The following is a 25,742-nucleotide window of genomic DNA, read 5'->3' as shown; positions in this document are numbered from 1 at the left end:
TTTCTTCCAAGTTTATTAAGTATTTTTCAAAACATTTCGTTTATTACCTTTTTCAGTTTGGGTACTGCTTAAATGCAGTTGTATAAATAACATGCTCTATTTTCTATGTTCAATTTTTCATACTGAAGGTATGAAAAAACAAGTCAGTACTTGGATCCTTATTGCACTCTGTTCGCTCTTCCTTTAAAGAACACCAAGTGTCAGAAGTGAGGCCGACTCTTGTGCCCAGAGGGTATGGTCAGCGGCAGTGTCACCGAGGACAGCGAGGACACTTCCCAGTATAGACTGTGGGACAGAAAGAGTCGGTAGAGAATAACCATGGAAACAGACTGGCAAAGGATTACGCCTATTGTGACGACCTAGAAAGAAAAGAAAGAGAATGGTTTCACTGCATGCAATTAAATTTTTGCAGAAATTAAATTCACTTTATCACAAACTGGTACCTATTGTACTTTATCTATACATACAGGGTGGGGTAAAAGTAGGTTTACCATCGTTCATAGGACAATAATTGATCAATAATAACGCAAGAATGAACCCTGTGTTTTGTGTGCTCACAACTATAAACATTATTTCGCCCCACCGTGTATATATCCACCTTTACCTTGGGCACATTTTATCAAATACATTTTTCCATAGAATAATATGGCTAATGTTCAGAACGGTAATTGTTCAAAGGTGAAATTCTTTTAGCAGCTGACAGACACCAAAATAAGACACAAAAGAATAATTTGCTATGCCATTCTCTCCTTACAGTGCGTGTACTACAGAAAGTAATGAGAAAAGTCAGGTTCTTGGCTAATCCAGTATTAGGAATAAAACATGTCCCTGCCTGAATCTTGAAGACTACTTTAAAAGTCCTTTAAAAAATTCTCAAGTTGCTTCTCTGTTTTGGTAGACTACCTTCCTATCTATGTACCCTTCGTAAACACATCAGGCTCAAGACGCATCTCTTGAGTCCTGCACACACGGCACCGCAGGCAAAGGGCTCTCGGTGGAACTCCACTTTGGAATGATGGAGCCGCTCACCTAACAAGGCAGGTATCAACACAATCTAACTGTGGCACACCTGGACGTGCACACCTGGACATGCACACCTGAGCGTGGAACACCTGAACATGGCACTGCTGTGTGCAGTGGGTTAACGCAAGGAGACTGATGTTTATAATTGTATCTTGATTTTTCTATCACTATACAGCAAAAAATTTTGCCATTTTTTTCTTAACAGTGTTATGAATTCTCTAATTTATAAAATGGCATTATAAAGTAGGCTAAAGTATGAATAACAAAGCTATTTTCCATCATTTTGCTATTAAATTTAAAATTTTGTCTTTCATATTTTAAACTTCTAAATTATATACTTACCAGTTCAGTATTTTGTTTCAAAGTTTTATTTTAAAGAAGTCAAGAAGACTCTGAAAGAAAAAATAGGTGCAACATAGACTACCCAAACTATTTTGATCATTTATATTACTTACTTTATCTCTTTGGTAGTCATTACACATGATAGAAATACATGCGAGAACTGGATGACATAAAAACCACAAGATACAGCCCTGAAACAAATAAAAAATGAGCAAAGTAAGTGCAGCTATATCTTCATTTTCAGAATGTTCCAGATAAAAACACAGCATATTTCAGAGGTCTTAATTCACCTCACTGGGACATTGGAGAACTTGCAATATGTAGAAATAAATGTGCTGTTGCTATGACATTAATATTTTGTTTTTAATCCAATGGGCATTTTCTACAGTATTTCAAGATCTTATGCTTTTTACATAAGCACATTTTGATACAGTACAAATAACAAATCAGTAATTGAGAAAACCAAGGTACAAATGTGTAATATTTCTGTAAAAAAGAATGCACATTCACACACACACACACACACACACACACACACACACAAATTCTTGAGAATACACAAAAAGTGATTGATAGTGGTTACCTGCTTGAGGGTTGTTAGTACAGAAGCAAGTAGAACTGGACAAGTAAGAATGGGAAACTTTTTAATATACTTTTCAAGTATCTCTTTACTATTTTTCGTAAAACCATGGCAATGTATTCTGTTTTCCAACGTACTTAATATGCTACTATTTATATAAAAATGGAAGGAAATATATAGGAATGCCTATTAAAAATTCTCTGGAAGGATAAATTATAGAGCAGTGATTATCTGAGAAGGTGACAACTGAGTAGATGGAACACAGGCAAGAGAGATGTTTTGCTACTCTAAATATTTTTGAACGTTTGAACCCATTCAAAAGATATAAAATTATAACACATAAAATAATTTTTTTTAGTTCAAAGAAAAAGTTCGGTAGTGTTTTACGCATAAAAAAAAAATTGGTTTCTAAACACCTTACGTATATCCTCACTTTTCAAACCACAAACACCGCTATCCCTGCATAAACTTCACGAGTGAACCGCCACTTCCGGCCTGGCTGGCACTGGGGGGCCCGCGGGCCTGCCCAGGGCAGCGGCGGCAGCGGCCCAGCTGGGCCCGCACCAGGGCAGGGCAGGCGCGGCCCTCCGCCCAGGGCTGCCGGGCAGGCCTGCCCACGCCGTCTAAGGCGGCCCGGGTGAAGGAGTGTGGGTCCTCTCCGCCCGGCAGACTCTTCTAGGGAGGAAACACTAGCCACGTCACCAGCCCTGCTCTCTCCTCATCTTTCCCTCCATCAGATGGACAGAGGAAAAGCCGAACGTGCGTGTAGGTCTCCCCACCGCAGCCAGGGCACGCAGCGGGAGCGAAGTGGACATTGCCCACGAGGCGCGACGCGCTGACCTTAAGGCGGGGCTCAGTCCCCCGCCCAGCCGCTGACACCTGCGGACGAGAGTTCCTCGCAGCTTCAAGCCACCGCGCAGTTCTGGGAACACCAGCTCCTAATAGTCAGATAACTGTTTTTGGTGTGTTTTTTTTAATTTTGAGAAACGTAAACTGTATTCTAATTAAAAAAAAAAAAAACTTGAAATTCGGATACTACAGAAAAACGTGAAATCCCTATGGGTAAAGAAATCGTGGGCCAGGCAAAATTGACCTGCCATCAGCGACAGGGAAACCCCTGTCGCACGGGTTCCGTAACACGGGGACACGCCGCCTCTCGCAGGCCCCGGAGCGGAGGCGGGCCGCGGAGCTGAGCCAGTGCGGGCCTGCGGCGGCCGGCGCGGGCTGCCTAAGCAAGCAGGACCGGCCGCGACGCGAGCTCCCGTACTTTGGCAAAGGTGATGTAGAACTCCCTCTTGAGCGTGCTTCTCTCCACCGTGATGATCTGGTAGAGCCCGCAGCCTAATGACAGCGCCAGGCACACCCGCAGAACGAGGAGGAGGAGCCCTGCGAGGTTGTGGTGTGAGTAGTGGCTGTGAGGACTGGTATCTTCGAACTGTTCCCAAAGGAGCAAAATACTCTGCAAAACACAGTACATTTAGAAGAAAAAAAAAAGTCATACCTGTTTACAATGAAGTGCTTTTTCAACTCTTTTAAGTATCCCTCAAAACATAGCAACGTTCTAAGAGGCTCTGAGGTTTATCAGAGGACAGAGCTGCCAGTCAATAATAAGCACAGGCAGTTCTCTCTTTGCTGATAGGCCAAGCTAGAGCAAACGAGTTATCAAATGAGACCACGTCCAAATTATAAAACAGGCTATTGCTACCATGCCTCAAGTAAGACATCTGTGAAGATGAAAATAAGTTGAAAAGATGAAGAGGATAAACTTTTTTCTAAATCTTTTTCTTATTTCAACACATAAGAAATCAAACTGTTCTGCATTCAAGCCTATTATCGCAGGATAACTTTCAAATATCTCATTATTTTTTGTAATCCAAAAATTAACACGTCAGAATTGCTAATTTCAGATTTTACGCTTTTTCCATGGTAACCTCCCTGGGTAAAGGAGAGCATATTTTTAACATTCACTAGGAGCACAGCCATTTATCCTTAGTTGTTTTTCTCCCATATTGTTCTTGTAACAGTAAAAACTCAGAAGCTGTTCTGTTTATTGCTGTTCACTAGAAATCTGTAGCCACACTCCCTCCATCGTTACCAACATCAATCACTTAAATTTATAAACTACTATGTTTTTCCATCACAAGTCAATAGCCCTCTGTGCTTCTTTCACTTGCCGACTCAGATCTCAGAACTGCATCTTCAGTGGCTTCCAAAAAATTTGTATCAGAACTCAAGTATTAATTCCAATTCTCAGACCGTATGGGGTATACCAGCAACCTCTTCTTTTTCTCATTCTCAAATCTTCTACACCAGTTTTACTCTTGCTACCATTCTTGACAGGTGAACTCCTTTGTCATCTGGCACACATGAATTTCCTTGTTGGACTGAGTATTTGCTCCACATGACTGAAAATGTTCCTTCTCCACTCCACCAAATTATACCCATGTGATTTTTTAACCTACATTTCTAAGCTTAACTTTTAGAACAAAAAAAGTGCTACTATAGAATTCCCATTTCCTACTACCTTTGTGAGGTGATGAATATATCTGTGATCATCTTACAATGTGTATGTATATCAAAACATCAAGTTGTACACCTTAAATACATACAATTTCTACTTGTCAATTATACCCCAATAAAGCAGAAAAAAACCCCTACCGATTCCCATGACTCACTTTTTTAAAATTTGGACTCCCATATTTTCGTATATGTATGCAAATATATGACCTATGAAATATATGCACGTATTCATACGTCCCTGGTTGCCTGTATTATTCGCCTTGTCTGGGCTTGTTGAGTACTAGGGCCATGCCTAATGTATTCCTCAAGAATGCTCATGTAACAGTCTAGGGTAGTGTCATAGTCTCAATTCTTAAATTTGTTTTTGTCCATGGGAATGAATTTAAATTAAAATGAAATAATAAGAATTCAATTTTTTAAAAGCTATTAATTGAGACGTGAGATTTTAACACTGTTCTCCACAAATCCTGAATCAAAAACATGAAGTCGGTGGAAACTTGCCCTCATTTTAATAACTTCTAATTCAGTTCTTTCTCATTAGCCGTCCCTCCCTGGCATTATCTCCTTTCTAAACATCACTATCTGTGATACAGTCTCTTTCTAAAATCAGTCATGTAAATTCAACACACCTACTTCACTCGGCAACTACTATCCTTACTAAATACTAGAGATACAGAGAAAAATGAAGCACAGACCTTACCATTCATTGATGAATCTTGCAATTTATTTAATGCATTAAAACTTAGATTGTAACGTCCTTTACAGGGTCCAGGTGTGTATTTCATTTTCATCTACAGCCAACGATGGTTACAAACTCAGTACCAATTTTTATGTATGTACCTTTCTTCCTAATTTTGATAAGTCCACTGCACAGAGGCATATGGAGATCCTAGCCTAATGTCTCGTACTGTTGCTTTGGAGGAAAAGTTAGGCACAGAGGACCTTTCTCAAAGACCACATTTGTTTTTGTAATGGTTTTCGTAAACAGAAACAAGATCCATTCTTTTTTATTCTGCATTTTGCTTTTTCCTTGGTCTCAGATATTCATTTGAATTATTTCATGTATAAAGTAGTAGAACTGGACCTAAAGATCCTTGTCAATGGACGGATCTCAAATTCACTGATTCGCTTATTTAATGTTGAGTACTTAATATGTGTTATGAAATATGAAAGAAAGCTACTAAGTAAGAAAATAAGAATCTAAGCTAATATTAAACATATTGCACTTGAACAAGCTGATAGGAAACTCAGGTAAATTACAATTAAATTTGGGTTAGTTAGTCTATCACTCTTTAAATTCACACTTTCAAATGACACAAATTCCTGATGGGTCCCGAGTTTCAATTTTTAGGCGTGCTGTTTAAATTGGTACTTCTCGGTTTTGCAGAGCAGAAGCGCTGAACGTTGCGCTCACCTGTGTCGTGACGATGAACACAGCGATGCCTGTGGAGGCGGGCGTGGAGTCCCACTGCAGAGGCCGGCTCTGGGACTTCTTCATTCTCACGATGGTCCAGCCCATGCACAGACTCAGGAGTAGGTATAACATCTGAATTTGGGAAGCGATGTCAAAAACTGATGGGAAATGAAAATCAAAGTCAACCACGTTTTCAGAATACCAAGAATGTCATCCTTTTTGAGTTGAGAATATGTAATTATTTTTAACTACAAAAAGATGGGCATTTTCAAAAAGAACTGATGAAAGTCGGTCCTAAGAGATATTCATATATAACTATTCTAAAGAAGTAAAACTTGGCGACTGAATTTGTAAACATTTATGAGAATAGCTAAAACAGTGGCAATACTCCTATTTTAATATATGCACATTAACACATTTTTATTAAGATACACTTTAAATCTCTTTGTGTTTCCCACTTTTCTTAGCTTCTCTAACTACACAGCCCTGTTCTCTATATTTTACTGCTTATTAAAAAAGACAAATTTTAAACATAATTTCTGTCATGCAAAGAATACTGGGCCTTCATTTCTCAGTTGCTACCTTTTTTGAGGGCCGAACCACAATGTGAAGAGTATTTCCTAAAAATATTACTAAGAACTAGGATGACAATAAAATGCACAGCTGCAGTCACATCCACTCCTGCGGGCTAAGTGTCCAGAGTCTTGTAGCCCAACGGGACACTCCAGGCACTTGTGTGCTGTGCCACCAGGTGGCCATGCCTCGCACTGCAGGGCGAGCCAGCCGCCTCCGGGAGGCTGCGACCACTGCCTGCGCCCACTGCCTGCGCCCAGGTCAGCGCTACAAGAAAACAAGCTACAAATACTTCAAGTTCCATGCATGTATGTTGTAGAAGATTGCATTTATTGATTCTAGGAAAGATGATCACTTTCTCCTCACAGTGTATTTTGACCTAGATTTTAGAATAAACATGTGATCACAATTGAACAAAATAAAACTTTTTCAAACTGCCATCCATAAGTTTTGAGTTCCACAACTTTTACTTTTTTTATATAAAGATATTCTTGGAGAAACACATAAAACTAGATATAGTATAATACTTCCCTTTAAGAGTTTCAAGCCAAAACCCCAGTAACAAAATGTCTTTCCATATGTAGTTTATTTTCCCCCTACTCTGCCATCCAAATTAAAACTGTATTCTCTACATTTATGCTTATATATTTGTAATAGTGAATTCTGATAATGAACTGTCATTATGTTTGAGTGAGATTAAATGTCATGGCATTTCAGATCAAGTACAATTTTCTTTCATCATAGATTTTAAACGATGAATGTCAATTATTTTTATTAAACATTTCACAAATACATATTCAGTTACTTAAAGAAGTTAAGAGCCAAAGAAATACTCCTATATAAGCTGCTAATTTGCAAAAACAAATACCCAGGGAAAAAGGCACCCGATTTCCTGGTTCATTTCTTTACATACTAAGTAGTGCACATATTGATATAATACTATAACTTTGAGGACAGGTAGAAGACTGCGTATTTGTGGTTGAAAAATAACTAATTGTAGGTAAAATACACACAGCATACAAAAAATCCCATTCTGTGAGACTTGATTAAAAATCTTGAAATTTTAATCATTTCACTAACCAAAGCTGTTGTCAGAATTACCAAAAAATAGCAACATAGATTTACTGCAGTTTTATTAAAGACTTTTGTTTTTTAACCTATAGTGAAGCTGCCAGACTAATACACTGTTTTGTATACAGCAGCCACAAAAATTCAAAAATCTGAGCTTGTAATAGCTTTGCTATTGATGGGCTTCTGTGTGTTTTGCCTCTTTAAGCCTCAATTTCCTCACCTAAAATGCATAAGCTAAGTTATTTCTAAGGTCTGTCCAGCTTTAAAATATTCTATGATTCTATTAAACATTCTGAGTCATCCCAGAGATAAGGGTGAGAGAAACCAGGGCTCTCGATAATGTTAAAAGAGGAGCGGCAACTCTTGTTCACGCCCAAGAGAGGAGCAGCACACTGTTCTCTCCACAAGGAAAAGAACAGGTCCCAGCAGTTTTAGAATCTCCCACAGGCAGTAAGATCAGGGTGGGCAGGTCTGCAATGATGAGAGACTGCCGTAGACAGACACCCTGTTAAAGAGTGATGAGACCGGGAGAGAGAGAGGGGACTGTAAGGCAAAGGGAATTCGAGAATGGTTTCATATTCAGAATCTTAGAGCAAATCACAACGAGTTTTCCAGGATTGAGAAGGGCCTATGACCTGAAATATTAAGTTCTCTTTAAAAAGCCATGATTAGAGAAACGTCTAAATATTTCTTCCCATCATACTTAACTGAAAAATTACTTCATAAGAGTTCCTCTTAAGAATAATAATAATTAACCCCCCCACCCCAAAGCTTTGAGGTCAGTTGAGTTATAAGTATACTCTATGGCTCTGGGTCAGAATAGAGGTAAAAGAGTCAAAAAAAAAAAAAAAAAAAAAGGGTTGAAAATAAGAGGGAAAAAACCCCTTCAGCTTGGGGTCAGAAAACTTGGGTCTGCGTCCTAGCTCTACTATTCACTTGCTGACTGACATTTGAAAATGTGCTTCATGCCACCGAGCCCCGATTCTTTATCTGCAAAACAGGGAGAAGCAAACCTACACTTCACTGAGGTTTTATTGAGGATAAAACGGAAGAATACATATAAATACACTCTATAGACCATGAAGAGCTACAGACATTACCAATTAAGGAGAACCTAAATAGGATTATATGGGAACTAAATCTGTAGCCCAGTTTTCAGTCATGCTAAATTGTAATCAATCTTGAATAGAAAAAATTGTATTAGCACAAAAAACAATTTACAAAGAAGAAAAACAAACAAGGAGCATATAGCAAGTTTACATTTTTAAAGCAAGGCTCAGAAAGATACTCACATTCTGCCAAACTTCCCATAAAAGGTAGCCCTATTCCATCTTTGGAATAACTGAGGAATTGAAGAGGAGAATATTAGTGTAAATTACAAATGTGAAAAAAATTGTTTACAATCAAATCAAGCACCATTTTGGTGGACTAATTAGGATTAATCAGAGGTAATGATGAATACAGCTTTAGTGGTGGTGAGTTACCTGGAGAAATGAATGTAATTAGCTGAAGCTGACCCAGCTTGTAACAGCAATGCCGTTGTCAGAACCTTTAAAATCATGTGCATGGGTCCTCCTTTATTAATAGCCTGCCACAATGACTGAGCATAAATGCAAGCGACCACAAAGTACACTAGGACTAGGAGGAAAAAGAACTCATGTAACCCTGTGAAGAGAAGAAAGGAGTTTGCTTCAGTAAAACAAGCCAGTTACAGTGTTGGGCTGCTTTCAAATCTTCCTGTCAATATAGTTCTAGAACTTGTTTTTTAACTGAAGTCATAGCATTCACGTTTGTAAGAGAAAAAAGGTAAATTACTGAAACTTAAAAACTTTTTACCTTTGGGTAGTTTTAACTCTAAGAAGGCAGATTAAACTAAATTATTTAAAGTCAATCTATAGAAAAGCATAGTGGTCAAGGAATAAGCCCAAAGACTCTCCATTAGAGCATCGTTTTGTTCAGAAACAGTAAACTAAAACAATGATTTCAGCATTGTTAGATACTCTTTTTACCCCCAAAGTGGATTCCTTCTGTACGATGCAGAAATAGGTTTCGTTGGTCAACAATAGCAAAACATGCCCTCACGACGAGTTTCAAAGGTGGTCCCTGGGCCAGCAGCAGCAGCAGCAGCAGCATCACTGGGGAGCTCGCTAGAAATGAACTTCCTGCACCTCACCCCGGATCGACGGAGCCCAACCTCGGCGTGGGGCCCGGCAGTCTGTGTTCGGATCACCCCTCGCGTGATCCTGACTGCAGCGGAGGACCACGGCTCTGGAACGTATCATTACCTTACATCTCCACGTGGGCAAAGCTTCCAAACACCCGCCATGACCAGAGCCCTCTTCTGAAGTAAACTGTCTTCGGCTCTCGTCGAAAAGGAAATCCTGCGGTGGCCGTGGGATTCCACTCCACAGTTAACTTAAACTGTAACAACTGACTAATGGCTACCGCTCCAGAGACTAGCCATTGGGCAACAAACAGCATGATCTGGTTCTCAAAAATAAGTTAGGCTAATCATATTCTCTTGAGGAATCAAACCACAAAACAAGGAGAAAATCAGGCAACAGAAACTGAAGTTAAAAGAGGCCAATACTGGGATAGGCCACAGGAGTCAACCAAGATGATAAAATTGCTGAGCAGACTGACATGTTGAATGAGCAAAAGGCTGGTAAAGCAAGGACAAAGTAAATATTGCAGCTTTCACATTAAAACTGGTGCCAGTCATTGGCGGCATCTAATTCCTGCTGGCAGATTGTCCGCAGTCTTCTGCGTCCTTACGGTAAATCTCTCCCCGACTTTTTCTGCACTATCTGGAATATTTTGACTCTCTTCTTTTTTCAGAAATTTCAGAAAAGTTTCATAGTATGTTAGAAGGCTATCGCGTACGTTTACTTGGTTACCCCTAAAGCTAGTCTTCAATATTAGGGCTTTTGTAGTCTATCTGGGTAACACTGGTGTACGGTAACAGTAGACAGGAATCGAGCTGTCTCTACTGGCCCTGTGGATGAGCAGCACAGACTGCAATCCCTTCCATCCTCACTGTGAATACTGAACCCACTCCACTTTCTCATTTGTGGTGAACTAACGCCAATAGGCAGAGAAGGGAATATTTCCATTATATAAAAAAATGTTAGAAAAGCAATCCAGATACTAATAGTAGGAAAAATAGTCATTGAACAGCTCAATCTCAACCATGTTTTTGGCATGGTTAGGAGAAAAAAGAGAGAGAGAGAGATAAGAAGTACTTCAACCACTGGGTGTCTCTCCTGCTCTATGTATAAAAATGTTGACAGTCCACTCTCTAGTCCAGGTGAAAGGCATGTTTAGTCTTCAGGAAGAGAGGATCGAATAACAGAAAAGCCGTTTTTTTTTATTATAAAATTTATTACATAGAAGAAGTATTCCAGCTTTAGAAATAATGGGACAATAAACCTGGGATTATTATAGTGATGGAACAAGATGGAAAATATGCTGATTTTAAGTCAGTAGAATTCTTTTTTCTAGGTTGTTTTTAAAATTCTGGTTTTTATCTTCCTTCTTAGCATAAAGAATTAAACATGGCATTCTATTTAAAATTTTATTTATTTAAATTCCTTGCAGAATATCCATTACAAGATAAGGTTTTATACTCCATTAGGCTACAAATCCATCATGAAAAGAAAATCCTTAGATGGTTTACTAAGTAATCAAAATAATATAGGAGAAGGAGGAACTTTTGAAAATAAGACATATGGCACGAGGAAAAAAATGTTTCAAGATTATATCTTCTAGAGAAAGCTAACTTTATAACCAACAAATTACTTCATTGAGATAATATATTAAATACACTGAACAATCATTGATTTTTGCATAAATTATTTTTACCAACGCTCTGTCCATAAGGCACTTTAAACAAAGAACTGAGTGGGTTCTGCACTCAGTTCTATTTTAAATAAATCTTCTAGAAAGAAAGTACTTTTTTCTCTTCAGCTATCAACTTCACTTTTGTTCTGCCACCGTCCTTCACAAGAAAGCCCTTTATGTTCACTTTGAAACTAAAGTCTAATTTTAAAATAGATGGATACTAGGTATTAAATTTTCTGTATACACAAAAGAAGACACCTACTCTTAAATGAGTGTGCAACAAGCGACAGGAGCTCATGTCATTAGGAAGTGTACAGATTTCAAGGCAAGCTTAAAGGGAAGAAGCACTGGCAAAATTCAGTAAGAAGAAAGCTTACAGGACAGCTTCTAAAGACTCAGCTCCCGCTAAAGGACAGGAGATGTGAGAAAAGAGGGTTCAAGAAGGGGAGGGGGTCGCTGGGTCACGGGCAGCACCCGGAAAACTCCTGCCTACCGACGATGCTTGCGGTCTCAGGGCCCCAGGGCCCCCCACCCTCAGGTGGCTTGAGATACGCCCTAAGCAATCAGAGAAATTCCAGTGCCCTTGCTTCTCTCATGCTGTTGCACAGCAAGTGTGTGTGACCCAGTTCTAGCCAATGAAATGTGCTGAGGGAGTCTCCGAGAAAGGTCTCCTTGCTCTCAAAAAATTGTTACAGATTTCTGCCATCAGGCATCCCTCAATATCCAAGGGGGATTCATTCTCGGACCCAATGTGGACATCAAAGTCCACTGGTGTTCAGTCCTCTATAAAATGGCACACTAATGAGGTGTAGGGCGAACAATGCTTGAACGGCAATTGCTGAGAGGCCGGCCAGAGGCTGCCCACTGAAAATGGCCAGAGGGGACAGCTGGGCATGGCCGCATACTGCTTCATCTGTACGGGGCGACGGGCAGCCCTTGGCACGTGGCAAATTCAAATTTTCCTTTTTGGAACTCTCTGGGATTACTTTTTGAATATTTTCAATCCGGGATTTACTGTGTATGCGGTACGGGACCCACGGCGACAGAGGGCCAGCAGTACCTAGATGTGCTGCCCAGGACGGCTGCCGCTGCTGTGTGAACGTGGGACAGAGAGAGCTGGCCTACGGACAGAGCGGACAGCCACAGGGCGGCAGGGGAGACCCCCGCCGGGTGAACCGCGCTGAAGAGCCCTCAGAAGTTCTCGTTCCGTAAGATGATTAACTTCCTTATTGTCTATGCCACTTGCATTACTTTTTCTCTGTTATGTTAAGCCAAAAACATGCCAACATATTATTAGCAACATGTTACCAGGGCTAAATGGAAGACCCAACCCATATGCTATTGGGATAAGAGACAAAAAAAGAGACAAGAGAAAAGAATGAACGTTATCGGGAATCTTAAAAACAGCGAAAAGGCAGATGTTGACAGAGCCTGTAATATTATTCCAATGAAAACCAGTCTGCCTTAGATGATGATGTTTTAACCCTCAGAATTCTTGCTACTTCTTCTTTTGGTCTCTAACAAGAGCCTAAGTAGAGTTAACCACAATTCTAATTTTTTTTTTAATTTACTAAGAAGCAGTTTTATTTTATTCTACCTTAAAGCATGATATTCATATGTAATATTTTATCAAGTGGCATCAAACTTGCCTTAGTTTTACTTATTTTTTTTAAATCTAGACCAAGTGTGTAAAATATAGGATAAACCAAAGTCTGGTAGATATAAAAATACATAAATGGTTTTAAAGAAAACAACTTACAAAATTTAACCAAAATAACATGTAACATTAATCGCAGTTATTTGCACCAGGTTATTCTAATTCAAACCTCTCAAGTATATGGTTTAACAGTCAATGCTCAATGAAAAGCATAGCAAATTAATTTTCCGTACTCAGGGCAGAAAATGAGAAAAATGAGCAAAAGTTTCTAAAATGAACTAATTGGATTTATTCCCTGAAAACAAACTCCATACTTAAGGCTATAGAGTAGGCAAAAACCTCTTAAGGCTCTTCTTTATACCAACACGTTACCCAAACAACGGGAACATGACCTTTGAGATCAGTGGTTCTGCACATTAGAATCAACTTTAGAGCTTTGACCAACTACAAATTCCTGGCTTCTACTCCAAAACCAAATGGATGGACGTCCATTTTTTTTTAAAGCTCTCCAGATGCATGCACAGTGGCAGGTTAAGAACCACGGACTTAGACTTTAATGTAAAGTTAATTGCATTTTATGGCAATGTAGAAGTAATCATATTTTAAGGCCTTTAGGCATTTTAACCTATAATATAATGTGATCCTTAAGAATTAAGCCAGTCACATAACAAATATGAATACTTCTGAGTACTCTGGCACTTTTTGATAACCAGTTAGCAGTGCAAAGAATCCCATGCTTAAGGAAAATAAGTACTATCATGAGGTTTTCTCTCATTTAAATGTTGTTGATGACATGACCAATGTAACTTTTCCCATCCTAGCATTAAAAAACGAGCAAACAGATTTTAGACAGAAGTATAAACATCTCACCAAAATCAGTCACAGGAGAATATAGACCAGAAGTTAGGACTAAGAACTGAATCAGAATGGTTAGTGTGAACCCTAAAGAAAAGGCTAACCATAATTCAGGATTTTGAAAAAAATACTCGATGATATAGGCAAGGTTCAGGAGGAGGGTGAGTATGATTAACGTTTAGCAGCTCACGCAGAGCACAGGGCACGGATTTGGTCATTTTATGGTCTATGGTCAATGTTCACGTGTCACACTGGCACTGCAGAAAGAGACTGGAAATGGGAGCTTGGATAAGGAGGAAAGAAAAAACATATTGGTTTACAGTAGCATCTCACGGATCCATACAATACATAAAACAATCTCGTGAGCTAAAGCCGTACAGCCTGTAAGGCAACAGGGGAAAAGTGGACACTACTATGAGGTTGGATGGAAAAAAGTTAGGGAAAAATCCTGACAAGTCGAATGAGGAAGTAGAAGCCGACAGCCGATATCCTCTCAGAACCCCATCTCCAGGAATGACCAAAGAGGAACTATTAATGGCTGGAAACGCTTGTGATACTGGGAAGCAACAAAAACAAGGCCTCCTCCCTAGCACAAGGCAGTCAGAATTTGGCACCACAAAACCTGGAAGCAATGCCCCATCCTTGGAAACACATAAAATCCCAAGAACTAACGGAGCACGCACACAACTCTGGAGTCGGCCCGCTTCCACTCGGATGCATACTCTTCACTGCTTTCACAGCGGCACCCGCACCCTGGCCTCTCTTCTTGAACTCTTTCCTGGGCAAGTCAAGGACCAGGAGGTCGCCTGACACGTGAAAGGTCCAGCCGTGCCAGGGCAGGACCAGCCCCCGGTGGGGAGGCGGGAGGGTTTGCGTGTACAGTGGCTGCAGCAGAGCATTTCTTCCCGCTGAGCCTAGAGCAGTCCTAAAAATAAGTATCGGATGAAATAATGAAGCCTTATCATGAAAAGGGGCCTTAAAACAATTTCACCCAACTGCCTGTCCAATTCTATCAGTAGACACAGGTTTCATCAACGCCTTTTCAAACTATGAAAAATAAACGCAAACGTCTTTTAGAAAGATATAAGAAATGGTAGCACTGAGTTAACTTCCAATAATCATCTAAAACTGTTAGCATAGGTAGTGAGATATTAATAAAGGAAGAGCGCAAAGGGAATAAAACATCAAGCCGAATAAACTAGGGAGCTGAATCGGACAATAAGCCTTCTGCGTTAGGAAGCTACAGCTTCACATACTCCCCAGGGGACCACTGCGTCTTCTGCCCTTGGGACCTCTGGCCAGAAGTGGGCAGGAAGGAGCATTACCAGTCACTCTCCAGGGTTACCAAGGTAAAGATGAAACAGCAGAACTTCCTCAGCTGGCCAAGATGGTGCAGGCAGACGTCCTTCCACTTCGAGGCATGTGCAGTAGGAGCTAAGATAATGACCATAAGGGGCAGAGCCTAGCCTGGGAAAAGGACTGGATGGAATTGGATAATGAATACAGAACCCCAGAAGATCTAGAAAATGGATTGGCTGGGAAAGACCCACCAGAAGCCTGCAAAAGATTGGGAAGTTGATCAGCTAGTTTGAAAGGGCGCCTGGTCCTTCCCATGCTTGAGGTAATAAAATTAGCCAAGCAAAGACAAGCTCTCTCACGCTTGGTAACAAGTTCACTAGCATGTTCTCTCTCCACAGCAGCCATGTGCCCGCGTGGGCTCCAAGTGCGGGCCGGGGCACAGTGCCAGCCAAAGCACAGCTGGGGACAGACCAAGCTAGCCGGACAAGGACAGAGGCTGAGCTGGACTAAGCCTTAGCGTGGCACAGAATTTTCGGGCACTGGCCTTTGTTCTGGGCCTGATGAAAACAAAGCTGGACTTCCTCCGCAGTGGAGCAGACAGAGATGAGACCCCAGGAACCTGGGGGCGGCCTTCCATTCCAAACCCAGGAAACCTTACCACAGCACTACATTCCCCTCACATGTGTGGGTCACCGGAAAAGCCTTTCTCACTACTCCGTGAAAGAACCCTATTTCCAATGGCAACACGATGATCAAACTACCATCAGTAGGACTAACAACTTCCAAAAACAATCTACAACGATCCACACTACCACGAAGTGAAATTTAACCTTTAAGTTTATTTGTATTCAAAAACAACTTGAGTAGCTTACCCTTGTGTGATTTCCTTTATACGCAAAAAACTTTCAGAATTAACTATTTTAAAACATTTAACATCTCATTCTGTCACTATATAAATAATGTTTTTTTCAGACCAAAGGATTTTTTTTTAAAGTTGATCTCTTTACGCATTAAGGTGTTTGTGGCCTATTGTTGTCCATAACACATGCTCCTCGAATTGCTTTTCTATTTATGGCAATTTGTATTTTGAACTAAACCCTCGGTTTTGAATAATGTAACCTAAGTCCTGCCCTGCCTCTACCCACCCACCTTGACAGCGAATGAAATGCAATGGGGTTGAATTTCCCTCTAAAGCAGACCGCCTCTTCCAGATGGGTAGTGAACTCAGGAACCCCTTTTCTTTGACGGATGGTCTGTAGGTCTCCGTTTCCACTCTGACATGTTAATTTACATATCTACTAGGATACTTTATGGTGTGTCTATCATGTATCACGAGAAGTGTCTATTCACTTCTGTTTGGGCTAGGTATCTCATTTTAGTAGTATAGTACACAGTCAATGAAAAATTTAATGGGAGTAAACCTAATTTTGGAAAGTATTATAAACTTTTATCATTCCTAAAATGGTTGCAAGCTCCAATACAGACAATCCTTAAACCTGCTCAAACAACTTATTAAAAGAACAGGTATACAAAATAGCACAGGTCCTTATCTTTATCACGGAGTTTCCAATTTAGATTACTCAACTTATTAATATTTTTCTGTTTATATAGATAATGCTAGGTTATCATTTTAAAAAGATTCAGAATATACAGAAGAAAATAAAACTATCCAAATTTCTGCCACCCAACATATGGAAATACTCTGTTAATATTTTTGTACTTCTGTTTATTCTCTGCATTTTTAAACATATTTCAAATCATACCATATAAAATTTGGTGCTCTGCTTTTTTAATTTAATAGTATAGTTATTAAAATGCTACAGGAAGATTCATTTTGCCATTTCCCTATTATTGGACACATACGTTATTTTTAATTTTTAATATTCTAAACATGAAAAACACAACATGAAAAAATTTGTGCACAAACCTTTTTATGTATTAAGGACATATATTTAAATGCATATTCTTACCAGATTCTCCAGCGCTAAAATGATCAAGTGGATTCCCTTCAGCATCTGGGTTTAGTAACATCATTTCAAATGGTATGTCTTCCACCTGAGAATTCTCACTGTCATCTTTGCACGTGTACTTGTCCGCATAAAACACGTACCATGTTTGTGGATACGGAATCTGGGACACTGTCAGATTATGTTCAGTCTGATTCATGGTCACTTTAAAGAAAAAGAAGACAGCACTTTCAAAGCAAAACTCTCAAATGTACTCATTGTTTTAGTCATACAATCAATTCGAAGTTAGAATTCTCTTGTTGAATTCTTACAGCCTTAGAAATTCAAACCCTGTTGTAGTATTGGCATTCGGTGTTTAAATCACAAAGAGAAATATAACGTACCTCAACCAGAGGAGTCACCACAAAAGTACCATGGAACACCACACGTGAGGAGATGATTTCACTGAAACTTTGAATGTGAATTGTAAATGTTTTCAAATTTTTCAAGTGGGTTAGTGACACTCAAAATTTTTTAAAACTAAATTTATTGGGGTGACATTGGTTAATAAGATTATGTAGGATTCAAGTGTGCATTTCTATGACACATGATCTGCATACTGCACTGTGGTAAAAGGTGCAAAACACAAAAGTTACCATTTTAATGATTTTTTTGGTGTACAATTCTGTGGCATTAAGAATCTTCACAATGCTGTGTAACCATCATAGTGACATATTTGAAACCTACTTGTTTGAGTTAAATTTATTAATTTATTTATTTTTAGAGAGAGGAGAAAGAAGGGAGAGAGGGAAACATCAATGACAGTTAAATTTAAAATGGAGCATTCAACTTAGAAAATCATATCTAATAGCTATGACTCACCAATACCTTCCAAAGAGTTTCCAAAATCTTTTTCTAATTGGTACTTTTTTGTTTTCATTAAACTTTTTTTAAAGATTATTTTAGAGAGAAGGAAAGAGAGGGAGAAAGAGAGGGAAACATTAATATGTGGTTGCCTGTCTAACACTCCCCCTACCAGGACCTGGCCTGCAACCCAGGCATGTGCCCTGACTGGGAATCGAACCAGAGACCCTTTGCTTTGCAGGCTGGTGCTCAATCCACTATGCCATGCCAGCCAGGGCTGACTGGTAATTCTTTAGAAAAGTACTACAAGTAGACAAATAGAAATTGTAAGAACATAAGAGTTATCACACTGGGCCAGGTCTATACAGTGGCGGGATAGAGGTGACTCAGGAATGCTGGCATCACACAAAGCTGTGTTTGAACCCTGGCTGCAATACCTACTTTCTATGTGACCTTGGACAAATTACATAAAGAAAGGCACTCACTTTCTTCATCTGTAAAACGAAGATAATTACTTAGAGCAAAGAGCTGATTGATGCAAGGACTAAGTTAAATGAGCCACTTTGCATGGTGTTTGTCATAAAGCAGTTGCTGAATAAAGGTTAATTCTCCTTTTCATTTCTTTAAAAAAAGGAGTGTTTTTTTTAAAAGGTGATTACACTAATAAGTCGTTGTCAATCCAAGGTAACCTGTTCCCTTCCAGGGCATCTGGAAATGGGCGGGGCCAGTTTTGTCAGAACAGTTGATAAGCTACTTGGAGGGGGCTGCACTAAGCCTCATGAAATTCAAGGCGAAGTCTCAAAAAAAGACCTGTTCTTCCGAAAATGCCAACGGTACCCCTCTGAGGAATGCTAACTGATGTCTAAGATCCCTTCTCAATGGAAAACTATGATTCTGACCTAAGAGGCACTTGCTAACACTGTCAAAAAGTTATAGGAGAGGAGCATCTCAACAACGATGGATAATAAAAAGAGTAGAAGAGTTAAAAGAGGAAGTCTTAGCCCTGCTACTTACTGACATTATGACTCAGCAAATAAATTGACTTAATCTCTCTAAATTTGTTTTTCAGTAGTAAAATTAAGCTACCTGCCCCAGCTGGCTCAGATTCTTGGGAAGAGCAAATAAGACAGCATATGGAAATAGTCTGATTCTGTGCAAAGTCCAGTGTCCTTAAAATGTAAGATTAGGACAGGCCTGAGTCCCAGCTCTAGGTTGCCTCTACAGCATGCCAGCCAGTCTTGATCTTTTTCTCGACGGAAGAAAATATCTTTTTGATAAATAAAAGACATGTCTGAAGATAACTGTGGAAATTTACATATGTGAGAGATTTTAGAGGATATTAAATGATTTACTTTCTTAGGTGTAATAAGGTATTGTGGCTATGGAGAAGAACGTCCATACTGTTATGTGAGGTAGACTGAAATATGGTGAGCGGAACTGCTCAAGATACCCACGGCTTCCTTCCTCCCTCCCTCCCTGTCTACTTAATCCTCCCCTGAGGACATTCCTTTACTGCTTCTTAGAGAGAGAAGGGAGAGAGAGAAACACTGATGCAAGAAAGAAGCCTCAACTGTCTCCCTTCCCTATGCTCCAGACCAGGGATTGAACACACAGCCTTGAAGTGTGCCCTGACCGGTAATCAAATCTGCAGCCTTTGCGTTTCAGGACAGCGCTCCAACCAGCTGAGCCCCCACAGCCAGGCTCGGTTAAAACAAAAATCACAAATACAGAGCATATGTAACAAAATATCAACAGGTACTGAACACAAGCCAAGGATATGCAGATGTTGGGTATAATACACTTGTACTTTTCTGGATGATTAAAAATTTTCCTTATAAAAAAATTGGAAAAATGTTATTTATAGTTTGTCTTCATAAATGAGATACTGATATAGCTAGTTGGGATTCAAATTTTGAGGACTTGGAATTTACATCTGGGAATTTCACTAACAGCAGCTAAACTGGGTAAGATGCTTTTATCAACAATTCCATAGTACTATTATTTTGGCTGTCTTAATTTAGCTGACATTTATACCATGTTTTTTTCCCCCAGCTGTAAGCTGCCAGAAAAATGTAACAAATACTCTAATTTCTGTTAAATATTTGAAAACCTTTAATAAGAATTCAATACATAATCAATACATGGCTTAGAAATAAGGTTTTTGAAATGTGCAGCTTGTAATTACATAATTTGGACCTCATTATATAAAGGCTCTGCTATGTTGCTGTTCTTTCACTTGCGCTTTTTCTCTTCAATAAAACAGTGTAAAAATTAACCATTATAGTTTCACCACTACACTTTCTAATGTTTCTTTTTAAATTATGCAGATTTACCTCCAATTAAAACAAGAGTGTGCTTCACAGAGCGTATTGCCTGAACTTTCTGCCTTGCTGCCTTTTCCAGCTGCCTGGGAAACAAGCCTCTGGACAAATCTGCATCAGTTGTTTTCGAGACAAAAGACTACAGCACAGCATGCGTACTCTATGTTGATGTAATTGGCACCTCAAATATTAACAAAGCCTGAATTTCAGAGAATGATGTGATATAGCTAACTGCTCAATCATATTATAAAAGGAAATGAGGATAGTTAACAAAAATACACAGAATAATAATATACTACCACCTTTAAAGGCCTTATAAACATGCCCAATGTACGAAAGGAAGTATATGCCCATGATGGACAAAGATATCTCTGTTTTATATACAAAATTATACTTAGGTCTTCTAATCTGACCTAAATTACTCTTAATCTCCTTGTTAAATTTTTTTACATAGAAACTTATTTTTAGTGTTTTTAAATGTCTTGTTTGCTTGCTTTAAAGAACTTACAAATATTTTGTCATTATTTTTAAAGCTGATGTTTTATGACATTACTGAAAGAGAACAAAGGAAGACAGAAAAATAATTTCCCAGGCATTAGTTTGGGAGAATGTAGACTTACAAGCCACATTTGATAATAGAGGAGTTCTCATATCTGCTAGTCTTTTCATAGTTCATAGTGGCAGTAAGGTTTTACATAGGTGTTAGCACAGTTAATGAACTCATTACCAAGTAGGTAAAAGGCTATTAATTCTTAAAGTCCCATTAAATGGCCAGGAAATGAGAATTATTTCTAGAAGAAATTAAAATGTGGTATTATTACATTGTCATGAATTTAAGAATTTGTGTTTCAGCACATCAAAGCTCCTAAATAATAACATACTATAAATATGACAAATAATATATAAAAGATAGAGAATATAGATTTTACTAAGACTTGGCATTTGTTACTAGAAAAAGAATTTGATGAAATATGTAGAAAGTGATTTATGTCTCACCAGTACTTAATTTATTTAAGGCCCCCAAATTTAACAAAACAATCTTCTTCCTCAAAAATTCCTGTTTCCTGAGATCTTCTCTTCTACTCATTCCAAAGAACACCCTTCCACTCGAGAAAGTAGAACAGAGAAAGGGAAAAGCAGAAAAAGAAACAACAGCAAGAGGTTTTATAAGTTACAGCCTTATGTATATGCAACTCCATCGCAAAGAATCGCAATTGGAGTTGCAGCATTTTAGGACTTTCAAAAACCTTACAGAAAACTAGTCCCGCTCCCTTGTTGTACAGGCAGGTGAAGTACGGCTCAAAGGTAACCAGACTCCGTAAGTCACTAGCAGTGACCCTTGGAGCAGCAGCCTTTCCACCGCACCACACGGTGTCCTTGTGTACCTGCGCTCTGCGCCAGAAGGCATTTTATGGCTGATAAAAAAGTTAGGATTTTGCAAGTGTACGTAGTATATGGTATAATACCATGTGATACAAGAAAATAAATCCATTCTTACAGCTCAAAGCTGTAAACTACCTGGTAAGTTTTTAATGGAAAATAGAAGGAAAAAAAAACACTTCGAGATGTCACATACAAAGCAAACAACCTACCAACCGAAAACCCCTCAAGCACTGAGGTCTATGATAATTCACCCTACCGGTACTTCGTAAATGCTTACTCAGCACTAGAGTATCCTAAATTCTCATAGTATCATGTAACTAACATTCATAGTACTTATACAGTTGCAATTTTACATTTACATTGATGTGATTTATTCCCATCACACGCACTAGCCTTAAGGACTGCGATAATGTCAGTATTTTGGTCCATAATTTACCACTGGTGCCCAGCATAATCCATGATACAACAGAAGTGCTCAGTGAATGAATGAATGAATGAATGAATGAATGAATGGACCAAAAGAGCCTTAGTGCTCTTATTGATTTTTATAACAAATAAAATGCAAAATGGTAACTGTAAGTGCCATGGAGGAAAACAAGAAGCTATAAAAACTCAAGTGTTAACTTAGAGGAGGGAGGAGCCAAAGAGGGAAAGAAGAACAAGCCGAGGAAAAGCCTGGGCAAAGGCCCAGGAGAGCACTCAAGTGACACAAGCACTGCAAAGAAAGCGAGGCAGGGAGGGATCAGCTCGGCCGCGGCCGCTGCGGCCGTACGAGGTTACGGCAACCTGGTATAACACGGTGCGGGTGGAGAGGAAGCAAGTCAGAGGAAGTCAAGGGATTTTTAGTGGTGGCTTACTGAGAGCTTGGAAGGGGACAGAGAGGTCAAAGAGGGGAGTGTTGGCCAACTCCTCGGTTTCCAGCTTGTTTCCTAGATGGACAGGGTGCCAGTTCCTAAACCGGGAGCACAGAAGAGGGTTTGGACGAGCAAGAAGTGTTTATACGTATGCGGGACACTCAGCTGAACACACTGGTGATACAGGAAGAGATAAACTGATAGTGTTCACTTGCATGAACGCCTCAGGTTAAGTTCTGAAATTCAAGGTGGAGGTCCACACCTCTGTGTAACTGCCTCTTTGATACTTGAATCCTTAAGCCATTCAGACTTCTTCAGCATACGGTCAATGCCATCTCAGAAATCTAAGTAAAATATCCTCAGAGAAGGACTACGGACTTCTACTTTTAGCCCTGTTCTGGCTCGCTGCCTCATTAGGGAACCGGGGAGCTGCTAAGACTAGGAAGACTGGACATTTAGAAGTGGCAGTGCTTTCCTTGACTACATAGAAGAAGATTCAGAGACTCATCAATATGTAGAACATGATGGGGAAAATGTAGAGGCAGAAAGGGAAGAGGGGTAATTTCCATGTTTTCTCATGGATGCTTCATATCCCTAACGTCCCCTACAAACAAGTGACTTCCAAGAGGCAAAATGGACCGCATGGCACATGCTCTTCATTTCTATATTAAAAAGACCCGCACTCACTCTGGCTGGCTAACACCCTAGTGCAGGGCATAGTGCTGATGAGGAGGGAAGCGCTCAAGGATCCAGGCAACTAGGACAATAAAAGCAGGGCCTCTCAAGGGGCAAACCTAAAGGTCTGCAAACAGTGTGGTGCATCCCAAAATGACACACTGTGTCACCATATGACTAGGCCCTAAGTTCAAATAACATGTTGCAAAACAGCATCACTTGGGCTAACTAATAAAATTAACTGAGATACTACATGTTTAGTGCTTAGCTCAGTGTTAGCATATATGTATTCAACAAATGTTATCATTCACTCCACGCTGCCACTGGGTCAAAATATATCCACCATATTGGTGCAATTGATGCGACCTTTAAGAGTATGCCCTTATAAATTATATTACATATTTACAAAACGTTTGAATGACAAAGGGGGAAAAACGGCATTCCGTCTTTAATCACGGAAAAGGTCAGCTTCCTTAAACTTCAGTTTAGAATGTGCTAGACAAGAGTTATCACAGTGGGATGTGTGCTGTGTCATGAAACAGGCTGGTATGCAAACACTGCATTTAACATGGAGGGAAAAAACATACCCAATCAAATACAAAAAGGCTACACTCACTTGTCAACGGAGCTTTGGACAGTTTTTCACTACAACTGTAACCATGACTGTTTTCCTGCAGCTGGAGCCATTCCTGGGCTTGGAACAGGTAGAGTTTAGCTTCTTTCCCAACGGCTACCGCTGCATTGCTGATTCTGACACAGAGAAGGGCACGGTCACCTGGGCCGGAAAACAGACATCATCAACTAGTTTGTTCTCGTACAAAAGTGAGATGGCAGGAAAATTCCACACCCCCGCTTATCAAAGTGGGAATTTAAAGAACACAATTTTTCTTAATCTCACTGAACTAGGCAGACCGCATTAGAATGAACGTCCCATTCAGATGCAAGGTCGGAGATTATACACATTAACTATCCAAAGTAATGTGTGGTGCTTCCTTATACTTCAGCTAACTGATGACGTTTCACGGGGTAAACAGCAACATCTGCTGCATGTGGACCTTCTATTAATTTGTGCCTCATTTTACAACCACTCCATGTCTTCATAAACTATCTATAGGAATTTCCTAAGTTTCTTTTTTAAAATATAACATGGCCGTTGATACTGAATTATACTTTTAATGTAAAAAATAGTAACAGCTAATATCAAGAAATTTTAAATGAGTTTTGCGGTAGACATTTCATACCTGACACAAAATTTGACGTGCGATATTTACAATAAAACTTGAAGAATACGTTGCAAGACTAGGGTAGAATGAGCCTGGCTACCCACACCAACTATATTTAAGGCTCAGAAATAAATGGCAAAAAATAGGTGCCTTTGTGGAAATGGATGCTGAGTGAGAAGTAAAGCAGGAGACTTTCATTTTTCATTAAAAAAATTTCTATTCTCTGTTTTTATTTTTATTATAATTATCACTTTGATTATCAAACATTTTAAATAAATGTCAATGCATAGTATGTATCAAAAGTGTAAGTATCCTCTATGAAGTGATTACATTATAAATTATCAAAAGTTAAAAATGACGTTTTAAGTCCCTATTATCATCTTAAATTGCACTCTGAATTGTAGTTCATTACTTCTGTATAGTTGTGGTATTATTTTACTGGATATAAATTATGAAGCTTCCAGGACACACGTACATGCATTTCTGTCAAGTTAATTCTGGGCCTCATGATCCATAGTTAATCTACTTTTGTGGCAGAGTAACTGCACTGTTCAAGCGATAGTGACAACTAGATTATCAGGTGTTGTATTTGTTTTCCAAAATCTATTTATTTCAAGTAGTTTTTAATCCAATTAATCTAACAGCAACAGATCGAAGAAATCTACGTTTGGGGGCTTAAACTCACACGTAATTACAGTGCCTTAGTGTATCTAATCAGGTTGAAAGAGAAGTGAGCAACTGATGCTTCTTGGAGGGAAGGATCTCGAAAAATACTGCAGGCGTGTCATCTGTACAACGTTTGTATGGGGAGGGTTGGAGAAACGGTCTTTTAGGCGCAGAACACAATCGCCAAGAGGGGAGACGGGGCTGACGAGGGTGCAGGGAGCAGCGACGGTGGGCTTCGCGATACACGCCTCCCACGATCCCGCTGAGCTGCGGAGAGAGGAGCGCTGCTGGCGGCGCTGGAAGTCCAGGTGAGCTGGGTGACGTTTCCGGCCTGGCGGCCCCGCTCCAGATCTCCCCACATAAGGTCGGGGGTGCGGCCCACGGGACGTGTCCACTCGCCTTCATCCCTCTCCCCGCCCCCCGCACCTACCGTGGAACCCGAAGTGGCCGATGCTCTGGCCCTGCGCGTCTCGGGCCGCGGCACTGCTGAAGCTGCCCCGCAGCGTCTTACCATGGCTGCCTGGCGGCCACCAGCAGCAGGTGAGGGCCACTGCCAGCAGCCGCAGCGCCCCCATCCCCGCCTGCCGCTCGGCACCCACACCGCGGCCGCCAACCACCAGCGGCTACCGGTCCCAC

General features: G+C 39.9%; 1 protein-coding gene across 1 annotated transcript; it reads right to left on the bottom strand.

The window, feature by feature from the left end:
- Window positions 1-25,742, bottom strand: GPR180 (G protein-coupled receptor 180). The gene is made up of 9 exons (XM_054586474.1): window positions 25,537-25,742; window positions 23,834-23,992; window positions 17,145-17,345; window positions 9,008-9,188; window positions 8,816-8,865; window positions 5,880-6,037; window positions 3,213-3,404; window positions 1,479-1,556; window positions 1-359 (listed from the first exon to the last, which is right to left on the bottom strand). The coding sequence occupies exons 1-9, from the start codon at window positions 25,679-25,681 to the stop codon at window positions 201-203; spliced, it is 1,323 nt and encodes a 440-aa protein (XP_054442449.1). The 5' UTR covers window positions 25,682-25,742; the 3' UTR covers window positions 1-200.

The sequence above is a fragment of the Pteronotus mesoamericanus genome, unplaced genomic scaffold, assembly GCF_021234165.1.
Source record: "Pteronotus mesoamericanus isolate MK-2021 breed Mesoamerican mustached bat unplaced genomic scaffold, CSHL_Meso_final contig_94, whole genome shotgun sequence".
NCBI lineage: Eukaryota > Metazoa > Chordata > Mammalia > Chiroptera > Mormoopidae > Pteronotus > Pteronotus mesoamericanus.
The sequence above is the reverse complement of the archived record's forward strand: the minus strand, read 5'-3'. Positions and strand labels throughout refer to the sequence as shown.